The sequence below is a fragment of the Panicum hallii genome, chromosome 9 (assembly GCF_002211085.1).
Source record: "Panicum hallii strain FIL2 chromosome 9, PHallii_v3.1, whole genome shotgun sequence".
NCBI lineage: Eukaryota > Viridiplantae > Streptophyta > Magnoliopsida > Poales > Poaceae > Panicum > Panicum hallii.
The window spans coordinates 493,390-513,337 of NC_038050.1; the positions used below are offsets into that span (position 1 = coordinate 493,390).

The following is a 19,948-nucleotide window of genomic DNA, read 5'->3' on the forward strand; positions in this document are numbered from 1 at the left end:
TGTCATCCATGCGCGGGCGGCGTGCTTTGCTAGCTTTGAGCAGGCCGGCACCTTCACCGTCCATTCGTCCATCCATGGAAGCAGCGCAGCTAAGGACATGCATGGAAAGGAGGCGATCGAATCCACCGGCCGCCGCGCCGGCTAGTTTAATGTCCGTACATCAATCCGATCTACTGCTCCATCCGTCCAGTCCAGGCCGAGTCTGCATCTGCGGGCAGAGCCGGCCGGCCGGCGTAGCTAGGGAGCCTAGCTACTGTAGTAGGAGAAGGGAAGAAAGAAAGCTAATATAATAAAAGATTATTCGATCCTCGATAGCAGGAGTAGATGGCATGTGGCAGTCTTGGTGCTCCGCGCGCGCGCCCTGCCCTGCCCCTGATAGATGAGCATTTGAGTCTTCTTCCACCGTACCAGTGGCTGGTCCGTCTCCGGGTCTCAGGATCGCCACTGTAACCCCACTGTAGCAAAAGGAAAAAACGGCTCCGGCTCCCTGCTACATTTGCCTGGGTAACGAAGGAGCAGCCGGAGCTATGATTCCTAGCTCCTCCGGCTCCATGCTACAGGGCGCTGCAGAGCTGGAGCTGGAGCTGGAGGCGGAGCCGGAGGGAGCCAGGCCAAACGGGGGCGTTACTAATGGATCGGATCGGAGAGCACGCGGGAGGACCGATTCATTCTTCTCTCCCTCCATGCAGCATCCCTGGACTGCCTACTTATTAGGATCGATCATCAATCCTAGCTAGCTAGCTTCAATTATATTCTTCCTATCGTCGATCCGATACATCTATCGATCAGCTCCATCCGATCGACCGGAGCGAGCAGCCACCAGCCCACGCACCAGCGGATTCATGCATGGCCAACAAATTAAAACGGAGGCACGAGGCGGCGCCGGCGGCACAGCACATGATTCGATGCACGCCGCCGCCACCACCACCAGCAGCCGCCACCGCGTCCTCCAGGCTGCAGGAGATCAATTGACAACTAGTTTGTTACCTAATTAAAGATCGAGATGGTTGTTTTTTTACTTTCAACAATTAATTATCTCGCTCCTTGTCAATTGATTGAGATTTGGTTTCCTTCCATCACCCTTTCATACCCATTATATTGGATCTAAATCCAACCGTGCAGATTTACCTTCTCTCTCCCTTATCTTTTTCTCCTCCTCCCGCATCCGCCCCGGAGCTCCCTCTACAGCCGGAGCTCCCCCAACCCTAACCCTGAAATCCTCATCTTCATTCAATTTCTTGTATAAATTTGGGTGGTTCATGGATAAGCAAGATTTCAATCGACCGACGAGGAGTAAATTTGATTAATTATAGATTATAATAATTTATTTGTTTGTTCAGTTTGGCTCAATTTTAAGGAATAAGTAGCTTATTAGCCTTTATTTGGGTGAGATGACACTGATGTGGTGGTGATGCTTTTCGAGAGACTACTTGAGGCATCAGCGGACCTCGACATTGTCATTAACAATATAATGGATCAAGTTCTTCTTTTTAAGCATACCTTTAATGGATGATGAACTTTAGCATCCAGTTTAATTTGTGCTGTGATGTATGTATATATGTGGTCTTCTGGCCAATTACCCAAGGGTACTTGGATATATTAAAAGCTCATATATTGCTTACTGTCAAGATCTAGAAAGTTCTCACTTTATTGAGGTACATTTGTAACCACATAGATTTTCTTGTAGATAAAATAGAGCCCGTGGCGTTAACATGACTTGAGCTTGGCCTAAAAATTCAAGTTTATTGTTAGTCCGGCCCAACCCACAAAATGCTTATATATGTCTAGACAGCGCAGAGGAGGAGCCATATATGATTTTCTTGACAAGTGTTTAGTTCTAGTCATGGAGGAGCCATTTATGATTTTCTTGAGAAGTGTTTAGGTTTTAAAAGGGGAGTGAATTTAATTTTTGGAGCTCAAAAGTGAAGGGTTTTATCAGCAATTTGCTAGACTCAGCCTATGGTTGCCGGTTGTGAAATTATTGACTTTTCCTAACGCCCATCATTTAGCTATGACATCTACTAGATCTTTAACTTGTCTAGAACTGCCATTGTGTTATTAGCACCCTCGCTCGGTAGCTATCAACATTTTCCATGGTCAAGAAGGTTTGGCTTTGTCATGAGCAGCAGCATTCATTGCCTCCAGCCCTCCACACAGAAAAGAGTTGTGCTGAAAGTATGGCCCGGCTTTCCTTTCCTTTAGGTTCTGAAGATGGCCGGTATTCTACCTACGGCCCGCAAAGGAGGCCCACGAACCGTTCCAAAACCCTAACCCCCTCCCCATCCCAGATTCAGGCCAAAAAAAAAGAAGAAGGAAAAAAATCCCTCTCGCTCTCCGGCGGACAAGGGAAGGGGGAAACAATGGCGTCCGTCGCCGCGCCGAGTGGCTCGCTGGCGGGAAAGCGCCCGACCTCCGGCGGACGGGAGGGCGACCAGATGGTCATCACGCCGCTGGGCGCCGGCAGCGAGGTCGGCCGCTCCTGCGTCCACATGACCTTCAAGGGCCGCACAGTCCTCGTGAGCAATCCCCACCCCCCACCATTGCAAGCCCTTACCTGCCTTTTGATTCGTTGCTGCTGCTGATTTGTGCTCTTGTTGGGATGCGGCTAGTTCGACTGCGGCATCCACCCGGCCTACTCCGGCATGGCGGCGCTGCCATACTTCGACGAGATCGATCCGTCCACCATAGACGTCCTCCTCATCACCCAGTCAGTAATCCTCCCCCCCCCCCCTCCTTTAACTTGGCTACTTACCTCTGCCTCTCTTGCATGCCTAATTTGCAAAATTGAAAAATTGCAGCTTTCACTTGGACCACGCCGCCTCGCTACCCTATTTCCTGGAGAAGGTAATTTTCGCCTACAGATTTGCGCTATTGGGTGCTGCGAGACTCTTGTTGTGATGCTACTTGGTGCCTGAAATTTCCTGGGTAATATCCGCAGACTACGTTCAAGGGCAGGGTGTTTATGACCCATGCCACAAAGGCTATTTACAAGCTGCTGCTTACGGATTATGTCAAAGTCAGCAAAGTTTCCGTCGAGGATATGCTGTATAATGAGAATGACATTGCTCGCTCTATGGAGAAAATTGAGGTATGCTATGTGCTTGCTTGTGGTTGTTTCTCTTTCCGTGGCAAAGTCCTTGCTTCTGGGTTTATTTATTTATTTATTTATTTTGCGAGGATGGTAGCTAGTGACTTGCCAACACATAATTTATTACATTTTTTGGAAGCCTGTTCATGACAGGTGTATTAAACAGGGGAAAAAATGTGTGCTTTAAGATGATGAAGTTGTTGATGTGCGTGGGTGGTGTATTGTTTTTTTTCCATAATGAAGTTATATTTGATCTATCTACCTTTAACTCCGCCTCATCATGTTAGCACCTGTTTTACCCTTTAAATGCTTATGTTACTGCAGCTCTGAATGGCAAACAATTCTTATAATGGCTACTGCTCATGATGCTCTCTCTGCTTAGTGCAGCATGCCATAGCTGCTCAACACCCCCCCCCCCCAAAAAAAAAGCATAATCTTATATTTCACCTTTAAAGAAGATCGGAATTCTGCTGATGATTGTTCAAAGGCTATTTTATTCAGGGAAGACACAATTTTTTTTACTAATCTAAAAGTGTTGCACAGGTTATCGATTTCCACCAGACATTGGAAGTTAATGGCATACGTTTCTGGTGCTACACTGCTGGCCATGTACTTGGTGCCGCCATGTTCATGGTGGATATCGCTGGTGTGCGCATTCTTTACACTGGTGACTACTCCCGTGAAGAAGACCGCCACCTACGAGCTGCTGAGCTCCCACAGTTCTCCCCAGATATTTGCATTATCGAGTCGACTTATGGCATACAACAACATCAGCCCAGGATAGTACGCGAGAAGCGCTTTACTGAGGTCATCCACAATACTGTTTCACAGGGGGGTCGTGTTCTTATCCCAGCATTTGCTCTTGGCAGAGCACAAGAACTGTTGCTTATCCTTGATGAGTATTGGTCCCAGCACCCAGAGCTCCATAAGATTCCAATCTATTATGCCTCCCCTCTTGCAAAGAGATGCATGGCTGTCTACCAGACATACATAAACTCCATGAATGAAAGGATAAGGAACCAGTTTGCGCAGTCCAATCCCTTTGTTTTCAAGCATATTGAGTCCTTGAATAGCATTGAGAACTTCCATGATGTAGGTCCTTCAGTGGTGATGGCTAGTCCAGGTGGTCTTCAGAGCGGTCTCTCTAGGCAGCTTTTTGACAAGTGGTGCACGGATAAGAAGAATGCTTGTGTTATTCCAGGCTATGTTGTGGAGGGGACCCTTGCAAAGACCATTATCAATGAGCCAAGAGAAGTGACGCTAGCTAATGGGCTCACTGCTCCTCTTCATATGCAGGTTCACTATATCTCTTTCTCAGCTCATGCTGATTTCCCTCAGACAAGCAACTTTTTGGATGAACTTGGGCCACCCAACATTATTCTTGTACATGGAGAAGCAAATGAAATGTCAAGGCTTAAACAGAAACTTATTTCTCAGTTCGATGGAACAAACACCAAAATTGTGTCTCCCAAGAACTGCCAATCAGTGGAGATGTATTTCACTTGTGAGAAAATGGCCAAGACTATTGGCAGGCTGGCAGAGAACGTACCAGAAGGTGGAGAGTCCTCGGGTGGCTTACTTGTGAAAAAAGGATTCACATATCAGATTATGGCTCCTGAAGATCTCCGAGTGTTCACACAGTTATCTACAGCTAACATCACTCAACGCATTGCGGTCCCTTATTCTGGTTCTTTTGAAGTCATAAAGTACAGGCTGAAGCAAATATACGAGAGCGTGGAGTCAGCAACTGAAGAATCTGATGTTCCAACACTTGTTGTGCATGAACGAGTGACAGTTCGCCTAGAGTCAGAAAGCTATGTTACGCTGCAATGGTCATCGGATCCCATTAGCGACATGGTGTCTGATTCTGTGGTGGCTGTGGTCTTGAACATAGGCCGTGAGGGTCCAAAAATTGTTCCGGTTGAAGAAGCAGCGAAGACCAAGGAAGATACAGAAAGGGTAGCTCTAAAGGTAGTGTATTCTCTTATGGCGTCGCTTTTTGGTGATGTTAAAGTTGGAGAGGAAGGGAAATTTGTCATATCCGTTGATGGAGATGTGGCACACTTGGATGGGAGGAGTGGTGATGTTGAATGTGAAAATGCTACACTGAAAGAACGGATCAGGACTGCTTTCCGTCGCATACAGGGTGCTGTGAGACCAATCCCACTTTCAGCCTCTTGATCTGGAGGCGCCAAGATCATGCTTTAGACTTGTCCAACATCTCCTAGCTCAACATTCGACTTCATTTAGAGAGCAGAACCTTTTTTTTTGGAGTCAAATGTCTTGTACCACAGTTGTTGAAAACACGAAATGATTAGTGCTCTGAGCCTATGTACTCCCTCTGAAACATGAGTTGCAACATTTTACTAATTTCTACTAACAGCTACTATTACTATGTTAACCTTCTTTGAGAATATCTTTTCCTGTTGGCCTGTGTCTTTTTTTCGAATTCATTTAGATTTCTCTCACTTGGTTGTTCCAAACTTCCAATCGATGTATTCTGGTTATGCTCGATGAAATCTTCTGAAGAGAAGTTACAGCTAAAGAATTGCTTGCAGATTCCTTGTAACATTAACGGCTGATGCAACAAAACTACTTAGCCTTTTGAAATTCGAACTTGTGTTAGGTGATTTGCTCACAATCTGTTATGCAATTGGGAGGGTCAACATCAACACTCGAAATCAAATTCATCTGTCACACAAATCTCCATGATGACGGTGTCACACTGAATGAATTCACAGGCAAACAATAGAATGCAACCTTATCAATCAGGCTCTGTAAATTATACCGTAGAATGTATTCACACGCATACAAGCTTATCAATCAGGCTCTGTACAAACCTAAGTATCAACTAACAAGCAACCGATCTCGTTTCAGTGATCGGAGAACGAAGTAGCGTGATGCCTAGGAAGATGAAGATGGAGATGGATGGCCACACGCAAGGCAAGCCAGCACCTTGGACGCGAAGCTGCTCTTGTTCTTCCCCGGCGCAGACGACGGCTTCACCGTGGGGATGTGGGAGCCGTCCTCGCCGCACTTGTTGCAGCGGTCGCACTCGTTCAAGAAGGCCCTGAAGGCGTCTACGCAGTACTTGGCCGCCTCCGCCACCGTCATGCCCTCGACGAGCTTGTGCGGGTAGGAGTCCTTGGTGTGGTCGCCGTTGAGCACCGCGGCGAGCTGGGCCAGCTCCTCCTGGAACTCCGACAGCGGGGCATGCTCCACCGCCGCCGTCTGCCGCAGCTTCACCAGCTCAGGCAGGGTGACTGGGCAGTCGGTGCGCGGCGTGTCGCGCGTGAGCACGGAGTCGAATGTGCCGGCCCAGGCGTCACGCTTGGTCAGGAAGCCGTCGAGGTTGAAGATCTTGTTGACGGTGGCGGGGATGGAGGAGTGCTCGAACTCCGACGTCGGGTACGGTCCCGACGGCCTGTGCACGACGGTCCCCGGGTCGATCCACGGCGAGACGAAGAGCGCCGAGGCGGTCGAACTCGAAGAAGAAGGGCGCGGCGCTGACGATGCCGTCGGGGCTGGGCACGCCGACGGGGGTGGGGACGTGGTCGGAGAAGCCTACGTACTCGTCGTAGGTGATGACGAGCAGCGTCTCCTCCCACTAGCTGCGGGCTGGAGCGCAGCGCCTCGTAGACCTCCTTGACGAAGCGCTGGCCCCCTCGGCGACGTCGTGGGAGGGGTGGGGTGGTCGTCGTTGCCGGGGAGGACCTTGAGGTCGAAGTAGCGCTGGTCGACGCGCAGATTTGCTACCCGAGTGGGGAGCTACCACCCTTAACGGACGGCCCTCTGTGGCCCAACAACGCCGAGATTCGTGCAAAAATATACAGCCTGGCGACCGCGCGCGTCCTACATGGCACCTCTGCTGGCTCACGCCTGGTTGACGAAGCCGAGGCCGATGCCGAGCAGCGCGCGCCCGAGGATGGCCATGGACACGTTGGCGACCGCCGAGGACCAAGGACGGGCCGTGCCCGCGGCACGCCGTGACCCACGACGCGAGGAGCGCGGCGGTGAGCAGGCCGGCGATGTAGAGCGAGGAGGTGAAGAGCGTCAGCAGCTGGCTGTCGAACCTGCAGTAGTTGCTGGCGAGCGCGGTTCCGATGTCGTAGCCGAAGATGGCGCCGCCCATGGCCGCCGTGACGCAGGCAGGACACCACCACGAACGGAGCATGGTCGCCACCACCCGAGACCCCGCGCCGCGGCTGTACTTGACCGGCTGCTCGGAGCTTCGGCGGCCAGAGCTTGCTCGATTCGGTCGAAGTCTGAACTCACGTTCTTGGACCTTGGCTGGAGGTGGGAGATGACAGCGACAGGTGGGTCCCATCTGGCAGGGAGAGAGGAAGCAGACTGATGATGCGTCGAGCCAGGAGGTGCAGACGGCGCCGGGGATGTCCATCGCCAGCAGTAAGCTGACCAGGAGCTCCTCTGGCAGTTAGTTGTTGACAAGGGCCCGCAGCAAGCCAAGGAAGCAGCAGGCAGCTGGTGAGGCCGTCGTCTCGGCACGCCTGCATATACATCTCTGCATCCGATGGATACGTTGCCATCATCAACAGGGGCCTACTAGCTAGCTGAGCTCTGCTCGATCTGTACGTTCGTTCCTTTTGAGTTGAGAACACTGCAAAAGAAATGGATGAGTTTAAGTACTAAGTATACGTAACCAGAGTGCCCTCCTGAATTATATGTAACCAGGGTAAAGTTGAGCTTGATCTCGAGCTAGGGTAGGTTTTATTTGATGATGATGGAACAGCAGCAGCAAGGGGACGCGCTTGCTCAGATCAAGGTGCGTCTGCGGCGATTGGAAGCGCGCCATCGACGGCCGACCGCCTGCCGCTCTCCGTTGGAGGCATCTTCCTCAACTTCTGGGGACGCCGAGTACGTTCTTCCGCCCCGAGCGCTCGATGGTGCGCCGGCATGGTCAAGGATCATTATGAGGTCGATTACGAGGACAAGTGCCTAGGCATTGAGGAGACATTTGTCTACACGCCCTGCAAGTTGGATGGCCATCCGTATTTGATTGTCAGCTTATATGTAACTCCAAATTGTGTCAAAAAAAAATTTGTGTTTGATTCATGCCATGAATTATAGATGCATATGACAACGACTTGCACACGTAACTAGTTATCGTTTCAACAAAGGCCATATATTGCGTGACTCAAAACAAGATGATCGTTGTTTTGAATTTAATCCAAAATTCTTGGCACCTTCTCTCTTGGATGAGTTGGGAAACCGACATGTTCCATTGGCAGAAACAGTATCAAAACCTCGAACAGAATTTTACCAAAGGCCAGTAAATATATTAATCTCGAAGTTGAATGGGTTACACGACTCAAGAAGCTCATCCACTTCATATTTAAAAGAATCCAAAAACAACCCAAGTGTAAGCCCAGCTTTCCAGTAATTGAATATGGTAATCATATTCCTGATCCTACCAAGAAATGCAAAGGAAGCCCTGTACATCAGTGCACCAATACCCTCCACAATGGCAACGGCAAGCCCGGCGGACAATATATCCCAGTCACCTGTTTGCCCAATGACGGTAGCAAAGGCTGTCGCACAATAAAATCCAATCAGAAAGAATAGGATCTTCATTGGTAACCCTCTCCTTGCTTTGTTCAGCTTGGCAGAAAACTTGTTCCAAAAAGATTGAATTGCACTGAAAAGGCGAGTGTTATTGCCTGATTGGTCACTACTCTCGTCTGACATGGTCTTGACGGACCATTGCATCTGCCTACATAAAGAATGAAACATTCTTTTTTAGTCAGATCAGCAGATTGACAAAGGAAGATGTATAGCTGAAGAAAATGAGAGCACTTGATTAAAGAAGTGAACGATCGCTGCTCAAACCATACTATTAACAGCGAACTGACTGATATCGCACATTTTAGGATTCTCTACTTGCAAAATGCTGAAAGCAGACACCTAGGTCAAGGCATGAATAAATTTGAATATTTCTAGTGAGGTGTGGAACTACAGATATGCCAAAATATGTGAAAAATGAGATATATCTATATATATACACATACAGTGTGTAGGCATAGAGCAATTCACAGATTAGATTCCAACATTGGATCTTAGATTAGGTCCCTGGATGTGTTTACATACATTATCTAGACTCAGTATACTACTTGACTTTGAAATTGAGTCCGGGTGGTATGCTGTATCTGAAGTTCTGAACTGCATAGCTTTTCACTATTGAAAGACAAGAGAGAGAGAGAGAGACTGATTGCTAGGTCTCCCAATCAAAAGCTCTAAAAATCTGTACGTGGTCACGAGAATTAGCATATAAAACAGACGCTGCAGCTAATTGTTCCAGTCGTGCGAACGAACCTCGAGTTTCTGCGGAAGGAAGGATGTGCCGTTAGCAAGCAAAAGGTCCCTGGCTTCTCCCAGCGGCAGGAAACGCGGGATGCAGGAAAAAGCCTCGATCCAGAGCATTCCGACCAGCACGGCGACTTGGCGGCTCCCTCGCACAAGGCGAGACCTGACATATGCGGCCGGCGGCTACTGGCCAAGCATCTGCGCTGCGCTGCAAAATTCAGAAAATTCGAGATTTTTTTCTCAAACATTTCATCCGCTGATGAAGTAAACTAAGCCAATCTGAAACAAATCCAAATATCTTGGCTCGTTTTCCCGTGATTCACGGTGGTCTGAGGCGGCCTCTCCCATGGCCAGCCACCGAGCTTGCCTCCATCTAGCAGCTCAAGAGAAGCATAAGAAGGAAGAGGAGCGTATCTGCGGGATGCTGACCTGTAACTACGCTCCTCGTCGATCGGCAGTGGGTCACCGGTCAGTCACCACCGGAGCCGGCGGCCGCACTGCCGCAGCCGCCGCGGCCCCGTGGTGGTGGTGGAGAGAGATGGGGGTGGTTGGATGGAGGGCAGCGGCCGAAGACGAGGCGAGGGGCCAAAACCGGCCGAGCCCGAGGTAGCAAATGTTGGGCCTCATGGGCCTAAAGATGTAATTCGTGGGCCTCATTCCAAGCCAGTTGGGCTTCCTTGGTCATTTGCTCGTGCAGCATCCAGCCCAGCAGCCTTGGAGGAGGAGGGTTTGGAGGAGGCTGTGTCAACTGACTGAACCCCAGCGAGCAGCGACCGAGGCGGCGGCGGTGGCGTGATGCAGTTCCTCCGAAGCGGCGGCGGCGGGGGTGGCAGTGGGTTCGGAGGGGCCGCGTGGGAGGTGCTTCGTCGGCACTTCTCTAGGAAGCGGTCGGTGGACGTGCGCCGGATCAACCCCAAGGTGCCCAAGGAGGAGGCCGTCGCCATCTCCGGCCGCCTCCTCCAGATCCTCTCCGACCACGGGCCCCTCACCGTCGGCAACACCTGGAACCACGCCAAGGTACAACACCAACACGCTACTACCCCCTATCAACCTATGTAATGTAATAATCTGCATCACATACATGCAAATCCCCAGCCTGCTGCTCTGTTCGTCATTCCGAATCAGTAGCGTTGTTTTTTATTTATTTATTTATTTATTCTGAAAGTGAATCAGTAGCGTTGGTAAGAGCAACTATGCACTAGACGCCTTGAAGCTAGAAATAGTCCATCAGAATGATCACGAAAATGGTAGTTTCTTTCCTTTTACCGCGCTAGCTCGTCGCATTTGGGGAAGCAAATACTAGGCACTGGGCAATGAAGTTTTTTCATTGAATAATTGGGCAGTGAGTAAAAACAGATTACAGACTGCGATAACATTATTGTCCTTCCGCGGCCCTGAGCCATCCACCTGTTGATTGGAGCATAGTCCATTCCGGCAGCTAGAGAGGAATCCTTCCCAGGTAGTTTTTGAGTTTAGCAACTTCTGAGACGTTCCAGCATTGGGGCTTTGGAGCGCAGTTTTGTTGCTGCATCTTTGCAACCGCAACCTGTCTATGTTTGTTTCAATCCACGATTTGTGTAGCTTGTCCAGCCTTTGTTGAAGCGGCAGTTTTATCCGCAATATGTGTGCTACTTAGCACACTTAGGTTTCAATCCGCCAAAAAGTGATCAACTGATGATACCCATTGGGTTATATTCAGTCAGCTTGTAATAAAATGGAACCGTGTCATCTATTTTTAACTGAATATGTTCATATCAGCACGATTGTACTACGGGAAACTTATGCTATCGAATAGGGATTTTTATGTCCACTGTGTAGGCAGTAGCTGATGACTATTTAGAAGCATAGATACCTAATATATCAGTGTGGGTGTGGAAAATACTTATTATTGAGCCCATGCACTGTTGTTGGGTGCAGTGTGGTCAGAATCCCTTGCTCATTCCCACATGTTTTGCATCTCTTTAATTAATTTCCAGACTGCAGTTTAGTTGCATCTTGATTAGACTTACCCTTGCCTGATGTAGCTTAGCTTAACAGCATGAGGTGTAGCATTTGTCTTGTGAAGAGCTTTTCACTGATGTGTGGCATATTCTACAACAGGATGCTGGTATTAGTGGCCTGAACAGCAAGACTCACATGAAGATCTTGCTGAAATGGATGACGGGAAGAAGGGTTGTCAAGTTGACATGTGTTCATGTCGGCAACGCAAAGAAATTCCTGTATGCCCCCTACACGGAAAGCTCGGAGGAGATTAAGGAAGGCAGCGCTTCATCCGCTCGGGCAGAGGATAATAAGGCTTCTGCTCAAGGAGGGAAAGGGAGAGCCGCACGAGGGCAGCCGAAGAAGCAGGCTGCAGCTTTGCCCTGATGGTCGATGAGGAGAAGCGGGCTGATTTTGCAACTTTGTTTTCTACCTTGATGGTGCCATCGAAAACAGTTGATGTATTGAAGCAATGTGTTGTAGAACGGGACACTCTCGAGTCCGTCATGTTTAGGCGCATTGTGCGGATGGAGGCGGTTGTATTGCACGCTGCCATAGCACTTGTGAACTGAAATAATTTGTGACCACCTTCGACAACCTCGACGGTTGGGGGCACAGACTGCTTCAGGAGAGGAGAGCGGCGTCGTCAGCGCGTCGCGTGCGTTGGTCTACCCGGCGTCCGCGTCCAATCATTTGCGTGCTCTGATGGCGTTGCGTTTCCCACCTCCCGCCGCCACGCCACCCCCACCCCGCCCCAGTATAAAATCAAACTCGCACCGCCACCAACCAAGACCAAACCCCACCTCCGCTTCGCCGCAGATCTGCTCTGCTTCGCTTCGGCCGCCGCCCTCGCTTCCGCCGTCTCAGACTACCATGGCGCCGGCATTGCCCCGCGCCGCCCTCCTCCTCCTCCTCCCGCTCCTCCTCGCCTCCGCCGCGCGCTCCCAGGACGAGGCCGCCGGCCCCGTCTCCGCCGCATCCGCCTCCACGCCCGCTGCCTCCCCTATCCCCCGCGACTCCGTCGCCGACACCGAATCCGCGCTCTCGCCAATCTCCCAGCCCCCTACAGCCTCCGCTGCCGCGGCAGACTCCCCCTCCGCTGCCGTAGCAGCCGCGAACTCATCACCTCCGGCTCCGCCAGAGACCTCCCCCGTCGCGGCTCCCTCCGACTCGCCGGCGCAGGCGCCGTCCTCCCCGCCACCCACGCACACGCATTTCGCTGCTCCAGCGCCCGCGCCCGCCGCCGACAAGGATGCTGACGGCGAAAAGGACGAGGACGACGACCGCAAGCCCGCCCCCGCGCCCGCCCCGGCGGCGCAGGAGATTAAGGCCTCGAGCGCCGCCGCGGAGCAGGCCGGTGGCGCTGATGATGGCGAGGTTCACGAGGAGATGAACGGCGGCAAGAAGGCCGGCGTGGTGGTGGGCGCCTTCACGGCGGCCGCGGTCGTCGGGCTGGGATGCTTCGTGTGGAGGAAGCGCCGGGCCAACATCCGCCGCGCCAGGTACGCCGACTACGCCGCGCGCCTCGAGCTCGTCTGATGGATTATTCATGGATCATCTTCCGCTTCCGCTTCCGCTTCACCACATGTGGATGTGGATGGGGATGGGATATTGGGATGGGATCGGATCATACATACACGCATACTGGTAGCTACTACTAGCAGGGTACAATACGCACTTGCATACTCAGTACTGAACACAAGACGCATCCGTTGTTGGTGTGATGTGTCCGCGCGCGTTCTTTCTTCATCGATCGGTCGGTCTGATGGATTGTTTCTTGTTCCTTCCATTCTATTGGTGTGGTGTGTGTAACCATTCTTTGTTGTTGATGACATAAATAATCCGATACATATTACTGATACATGGATGCAGACGAGGAGGATACATACATTTTTGCACACGTTGTGTCTTGTTCGTTAATGTCTCGTTGCAATTGTTGTTGCTACTAAAATTGAATTGATTGGGGATTCAATCATCAGTGCATTGGTATGTACAGTTTTCAGATCCAAAGTACAGATACTAGCAGCAGTGGATCTCTCTCCCTCCCTCCCTGCATGGTTGCTGGAGGCCTGACTGAGATCTAGGTGGAGTATACACTATTTTCACTGAGAACGTGCTAGTTATTTTATTGCGTAAAAGAAATGGACCTTCTCCCATGGGCTCCTGAGCAAGCACACCAAGCGGCATCTGAATGCTTCCCGATCTTTCTCATGTGTTTCTGCATGGACCATGGTCCATGGAGAGTAGTTGTAGCAGCTATTTTCGGTTCACAAACGAAACACTGATACTAAAGCTCACCAAACACACACGGTACTCGCTTGAATGGCAAAGCCAAACCTGGTGGTGGTTCAGAATAATATAATTCTTCTAACTTGTGTTGCGTCAAGGATGATGGACGTTGCAACGAACAAAAGTGCGGCTTTCTTGGTTGCCTGGCTCGTGCGCACATTTAACATTTGCCATTTGGCCGCCTTGCTGTTGACTCCACAATGAAATTTGAGACATTTCAGGTCCCTATTTTCTGCAGGGAAGACAGAAAATCTCGAGGACCAGAAAATTCATTAGGAACAGTGTACCTGTGGCCTGCCTTGGCATATCTTGTTGAATGGCTCTCGAGACCAAACGGATATTTTTGGACCGGCTTCGCGTGAAGCTCGCTTCGACTGGTTTCCATAGGAAGAAGTTGTTTCGTCTGAATTTTTTAAAACAGCTTCAATTTCGGAAAACTGCTTCGGAAACCGATTTAGAAGGAGCTGAAGCTAAACCAAACGCAGCATGCTCTCGGTACGATACGATACTAGCATGCTTCACACTGATATACTAGCATGCTTCTTTTTTTAGCCTGCTCCGTACGATACGATACTACTAGCACGGTATCCTTTGCTTAGCCTGAACGATTTTCTTTTCTCTGGTCGCCTCGGTCTCCAGCAGTCCAGCTGCTTGTTGGTTTTTTCCTGGTTTGCAAGCTCTCGCGGTGGCGGCATCAGCAAAGCCAGGACGTGCACGTGACCTGCCTCGACGGCAGCGAATCACCGATGCGCACGCGTACCTTTCGCTACCCCGTCCATCCATCATCTAGTAGACCTTTCCAAGGAATCGATCACCGGCATCGAGGCGTTGACACTTTGACACAAAGCTCGCCAGATTCGGCTCCACATCAAACGAGGAGGACGCTGGTGGAAATGAACTGCATTGAACGCAGAAGCTCTGCATCTTCTTCTTTTCTGGAGTACTCTTTTAAGCAATGCGCCAGTGGTCAAACTTCGACTGCTTACAGTTCATGTACCCCAACATGAAGCTCTTGTGCTTTACTTGGAGATCATCCTTTTAAGCTAAGCAATGGAGTGAGCTGTCTGTATGTAACTTGGAACTACTGCAACAGAATGGAGTGTGTATGCTTGTGGCGCGCCGTATACAGCTGCCGGCTTTTGGACTTCAGTACTTCACTCCTGCGTCGATAATCCTGAATCCTTCAGTCGCAACAACTCTCCCACAGACAGTTCAGAAGAGCCTTCAAACATCAATACTGTTTGTAATCCAGAAGAAATTAATACGATACATACACAAACTTGGATTGGTTCTCTCCTCAAGTCCTCTACTCCTGTTCTTAAGCATCTAATTTGCAGAGTCAAGCATTTCACAACATGCCCCAGCCCAGACGAAGCATTTTCAGTCCACCCTAATCTACGGACTACTAGGTACTGATCCCAGGTGGTAAAATGGGGGCATCATCTGCCAATCGGATATACGATAGTATAGAATTCAGTACTACAGGTTTACTTCCACGTGTTGAACAAATAACCTACCATGCCTCAACACAAGACTAACAATCTAGCATCAGCCTGCGATTTGTTGCCAGCCGTTGTCTTCAAAGCATCCTCTGCTGTTACCCTCTGCGGTACAAAATCTGAAAGAATATGCAGGAATGGGCTGGTCAGTTCGTCGTGCCTTATACAGAAAAGCAGCTGGGTACCTTCCCAGAGATTTAAACGAAAAGATGAACATTTACCTGAAAGAAACTTGAAACCCTTTTGGCTGCAGACAGCTGTTGCTGAAAATTGAGCAGAGGTGGCATCAGATACACTAACAAAAGAAATGATAGTATGTACAAACCACTGCGAAACAGGTTTGATCTTAATGCTAAGATTAGTGCGAGGGGAGCACAGCTAGGACTTGGATGAAAAATATTAAATTAATTCGCAGTATCCATAGTTAATGTATGCATATAAATGACTATGTTTAGAGAGGGAAGGGGTGGGTATTTATTTTCCCAATAGAGCAAACTTTAACAGACTCACAGCTACGCACTAAGGCCCACAAGAACAGAAAAAAGGATCAAATTGATTGGCATCTATAGGTTGTTTAAGGGACCAGTTGTCTCCCACGCATCAGTGGTGTACTGCATACAATCTACAATGACTGTTTTCCTTGACTCCATAGCGATGCTTGACTGAAAAAGAAAGGTTCCTCTAACCACATACACAAAATGGCCTGGTTTTTCCAGGGAAAGGTGTTTATAGATCCACACAACAAAAAGATATGAGAAGCCTCCAACATTTGTGTTGGCCTAAATGGATTTTTCATTTCACTCTCTCAACCCCCCAATTGGCCCAAGGGGCATTGGGTTACATATATAGGGGTGGGAGACTTGGCCGTTAAGATTCCCTAGCAAGTCACCTCTTTAACCCCAGTTTCTACCTAGGCAGCCACAGGAGGCCAGTAAAACCATCGTGTGATCCCATCAACGGTTGAGATCAATACAGGGGGGGGGGGGGGGGGGGGGGGGGGCTATACCTAGCCCTATCTAGTAATATAGATAGATACATAGATGCACAAATGTGAGACTTATCTAACAATTTGGACAGTTATGTAGTCAAAGGCACATTAAACAAATTCTCAACCTTGAAGATCAATCTGTACTCTGGTCGTCTTACTAGACAACTCATGTGTTCACCAAATCTCAGGTTTTCTGTGTATCGTTTGTATGTCTTACGTATTTCTTCCATCTTACTTAAATGAAGTCAAACTTGCACCTTTAATTGCATTTTTAAGCATAGATGATGAAGAAAAACTGTAAATTGAGAGGAAGAAAGGGCCAACTTACAAAGATTATCATAAATAATTGACTTCTTACGATCCTTCAGGGCATTGCGATAAGCATCCTCTGCAAACTTCCCCAAGAAAAACTCCTGCATTTACAAGTGTAAGTACAACATCAATTGAAATTACAGAAATATAGCAAGAACCAAATGTCAGCAGGTATTGCCAAATTTATGAATGGTACAGAAATGCATGCTGCATGCTGCAATAGCAGTACAACCATTCTTTTTTCCCAAAAATAATGAAAAAGCTAATTCTTTGTCAGATTCTATGTTAAGGCACTCTCCAACAATCTTTCTATGATTCATGTGCAAATCATCAACAAAACAGAAATTCAAACCAATATCTCCTATAACTAACTCACAGAGTTTTCTGCCAGTGTATGAATTGTGAAATGAAATGGGGTCAACAAACACCAGCAGAAGCAAGCCTAGACAGTAGATACTGGGCATTCCATAGAGAATGCAGTCAGCTAAAATGATTTATTACCATGGAGACTACAGACTAGTTGACAACCTATAGGTTTGAGCGGATGAGCGTGAGTCAAAAGTGACATGAAACAATACGTGGCCACCAACATTTTGGGTAACATCATAGTTCCTAAAGTACAATTGGCAGGTAAGAACTACTAGGCTAATATAATCTGATTAACGAAACCCCGCAACTCAGTAAACGGTAACATAAACCTATGTTTCTGTTGTGGACGCCTTTGTGGGCTGCGTCTACCAGTGTAGGAGGCGCCAACAGCAGCCGGCTCAGGATAATTAGTTGTTAGCAAGGATTAGGAGGTTTAGATTTGGTTGTTAGTATCTTTGGTTGTTAGGCCCGACATTATATAAGCCAGCTAGTTCAGATTGTTTAGGGAGCAGAGATTGAGCCCTTAAGGTTCAGAGCCTCTTCGGAGGGCGAACTGGATTCAATTTGGCTGAGGTTTATCTCTAATTTCCTCCTAAATAAAGCTGTCATCGTTAGCCCATATCAGTTTCAGTACACAAGAATATGATAGACAACACTACAACACCAGTATTTCGGTCCCCAAAACAATGAAGACACACTAGGAAAGGTCTTCATAATTCCACTAGCTACCAAGTTTGAAGGCAACCTGTTTCATGTATGGTGTTGGTGTACACAGTAAAGACACACAAATAGGGAGGCGTGGGATTGGTTTGGGGGGGGGGGGGGGCACATGTTCCTGACATCACAACTAACGCAGTGAGAATCAAATCATCCAATTGGTAGAAAATGGACAGAATGATATGATGTTTTAATCCTCCAATATCTAATTGATAGAATCCGGATCAGCTAGTTAAGTGTACGATTCATGTCCAATTACACCTTGTAAATATAAATTATCAATGAATTGGAACCTAAACCAATTTCTTCAATATCTAACTCAGAGTTTTCCACCCAATTTATACCTTGTGAAAGGAAGTATGGTCAGCAAACACCAGCAACAAGCCTAGATGGTGGACGTTTTGTGGAGAACCAAATCAGCTAAAAAATGAAATGTTGTCATGACGACCAGTAGATAGTGCAATGCTTCAAGCAAATGTACAAATGTGACAGACAACAAATCTGGAAACCCCACACAAGGCAATAAACATTCTCTCTGGATGGCATTCATAGCTTCTCTAGCACACTTGGTAGGCAAGAATTTCTAGGCTAACATAATCCAATTAATGAAATCACGCAACTCAGTAATATATCATATACATGGAAAGCACAATTACAGATATATCTAATAACATGGACCTCATGAGTCAGAGAAGACCCTGCAAAACAGTGAAGATACGCTAGAACAGGTCATCATAACTCCACTAGCAAGTTTGAAGGCAACTTGGCTTCATATATAAAGTAAAAGGCGCACCCATTCACAGTGCAGAAACACAAATCGGGCAGGATGGATTAGCGTGACAATATCTAAGGCAATTCATCAAACATTTTTAGAGGAACAATTCATCAAACATATTGTAGGTGCCGGAGGCATCACCAAAGTAAATCTTAATAACTCAATAGAAATCAATCCTAATTCCTAAATCATCGCAATCCAAAAAAAATGATATGATGCTTTAATCCTCCATTATCGTATCGAATTGCTAGCATAAATCATTGCATTTGGAGTAGAAACAAGGAAAAGTGAAGGGGGTCATACAGATGCCTTATTGATGAGGAAGACAGCCTCATTGGATGCGCGGATGGTGGCGTCCTCGGCCCGCATCAGCTGCCGTACCCGCGCCATCGGGAAGCTGCACGAACCCATGTCGGCCGCGGTCGCCTTCTGGTCCTTCCGCTTCTTCTTCACGGGCGTAGATGCGGGCGCATCCCCATCGGCGGACGCTCTCTTCGGGCTCCTGGCCTCATTTTGGGGCTCATCGTCGCCGCGCTTCCTCTTGGTAGGCGTGGGCTTCTCGCTCTTGGCTTGCTTCTTCTTCGTGGGTGTGGTCGCGGGCGCCGCGGACTTCCGCGCTTTGCCGGGTGATTGCTGCTGCTTCTTCGGCGTGGGCGCGGGCTTCTCCGCTTTGCCGGTTGATTGCTGCTTCTTCGCGGGCGTCACGGGCTTCTCCGGCTTGCCGGGTGACTGCTGCTTCTTAACTGGCGTCGCGGCCTTCTCCGGCTTGCCGGATGACGGCTGCTTCTTCGAGGGCGTCGTGGCCTTCTCCTGCTTGCCGGATGACTGGTGCCTCTTCCCGGGCGTCGCGGGCTTCTCCGGCTTGCCGGGTTGCTGCTTCTTCTTCGCGGGCTTGGGTTCCTTCTGGGGTTTGGATTCCGGGCGGTCGCCCTTCTTCCTCTTCTTCGCGGGCGTCGCCACGTCGCCGGATGCCTGCTGCTTCTTACGCTTGCCGCCCTCTTGGGGCTCCGGCTTGTCGCGCTTCCTCTTCGCGGCCGCTAGCTTCTCCTTGGTGATTTTGCGAGGTTTCGGAGCCGACCGCGCCTTGGCACTGGCGGCTGAGGCCTCACCCGAAGCTTGCTTTGGTCGGCCCTTGGAGCTGGGGGTGGCGCTGCCGTTGCGCTGGGTGGAGGGCGGGGCGGGTTTTACTGGGGTGGTCTTCTTCCCGGCCATGTTGCGCCGCCGCCGCCCGAACCCTCACCGGGAGCTCAAAAGCGGTGGTGGCGTGGCAGAGAGAGGGGGGAGTTCAAAATTTCTCGGAGCCGCGCGGGCGCTTCGGGAAACAAATGGATGACTGGGAAACAAATTTGAGAGGAGACTGACTTCCTTACTTTTCAAGATCTTTTAAAGATTTTAATCAAATTTTTGAAACAACTCAAATCAGTCGCCTTCGATTTTTATTTTACCTATCTAAACACGTGTAATATGTAAGGCTGACTCCAACAGACGCAAGCTATTTCGGCCAGCCATGCGGGGTTTTGCCTGCCCCCGGCAAGTTTCCTGCTCAGCCATATCACGAGTGAATCCAACAGCAAAGATACTTTCCCTTCTCCTCTTATAGTAAATGGTGG

General features: G+C 49.1%; 5 protein-coding genes and 1 pseudogene across 6 annotated transcripts; 3 read left to right on the top strand and 3 right to left on the bottom strand.

Moving 5' to 3' along the window:
- The first annotated feature begins 2,304 nt into the window (after positions 1-2,304).
- Positions 2,305-5,507, top strand: LOC112875636 (cleavage and polyadenylation specificity factor subunit 3-I). The gene is made up of 5 exons (XM_025939560.1): positions 2,305-2,516; positions 2,610-2,707; positions 2,799-2,844; positions 2,939-3,088; positions 3,632-5,507. Exons 1-5 carry the CDS (start codon positions 2,361-2,363, stop codon positions 5,267-5,269), a joined length of 2,088 nt encoding a protein of 695 aa, XP_025795345.1. The 5' UTR covers positions 2,305-2,360; the 3' UTR covers positions 5,270-5,507.
- Positions 5,508-5,864: 357 nt separating this feature from the next.
- On the bottom strand, positions 5,865-7,487 carry LOC112875359 (annotated as a pseudogene).
- An 876-nt stretch (positions 7,488-8,363) lies between these two features.
- Positions 8,364-10,001, bottom strand: LOC112876131 (ycf20-like protein). Its single transcript, XM_025940181.1, has 3 exons — positions 9,839-10,001; positions 9,419-9,617; positions 8,364-8,819 (listed from the first exon to the last, which is right to left on the bottom strand). The coding sequence occupies exons 2-3, from the start codon at positions 9,577-9,579 to the stop codon at positions 8,366-8,368; spliced, it is 615 nt and encodes a 204-aa protein (XP_025795966.1). The 5' UTR covers positions 9,580-9,617; positions 9,839-10,001; the 3' UTR covers positions 8,364-8,365.
- A 134-nt stretch (positions 10,002-10,135) lies between these two features.
- On the top strand, positions 10,136-12,002 carry LOC112873640. The gene is made up of 2 exons (XM_025936656.1): positions 10,136-10,426; positions 11,510-12,002. Exons 1-2 carry the CDS (start codon positions 10,205-10,207, stop codon positions 11,774-11,776), a joined length of 489 nt encoding a protein of 162 aa, XP_025792441.1. The 5' UTR covers positions 10,136-10,204; the 3' UTR covers positions 11,777-12,002.
- A 147-nt stretch (positions 12,003-12,149) lies between these two features.
- Positions 12,150-13,289, top strand: LOC112873639 (lysine-rich arabinogalactan protein 19-like). The gene has a single exon (XM_025936655.1). The coding sequence runs from the start codon at positions 12,263-12,265 to the stop codon at positions 12,926-12,928; it is 666 nt and encodes a 221-aa protein (XP_025792440.1). The 5' UTR covers positions 12,150-12,262; the 3' UTR covers positions 12,929-13,289.
- Positions 13,290-14,895: 1,606 nt separating this feature from the next.
- Positions 14,896-19,643, bottom strand: LOC112873787 (muscle M-line assembly protein unc-89-like). 2 transcript variants are annotated; one of them, XM_025936840.1, is made up of 4 exons: positions 18,642-19,643; positions 16,494-16,578; positions 15,399-15,440; positions 14,896-15,296 (listed from the first exon to the last, which is right to left on the bottom strand). In XM_025936840.1, the coding sequence occupies exons 1-4, from the start codon at positions 19,548-19,550 to the stop codon at positions 15,202-15,204; spliced, it is 1,131 nt and encodes a 376-aa protein (XP_025792625.1). In that variant the 5' UTR covers positions 19,551-19,643; the 3' UTR covers positions 14,896-15,201. The 2 variants fall into 2 exon arrangements, with proteins under 2 accessions (XP_025792625.1, XP_025792626.1); XM_025936841.1 differs by lacking the exons at positions 14,896-15,296; positions 15,399-15,440; positions 16,494-16,578 and adding an exon at positions 17,915-18,261 and having other exon boundaries at positions 18,642-19,642.
- Between the last annotated feature and the right edge of the window lie 305 nt (positions 19,644-19,948).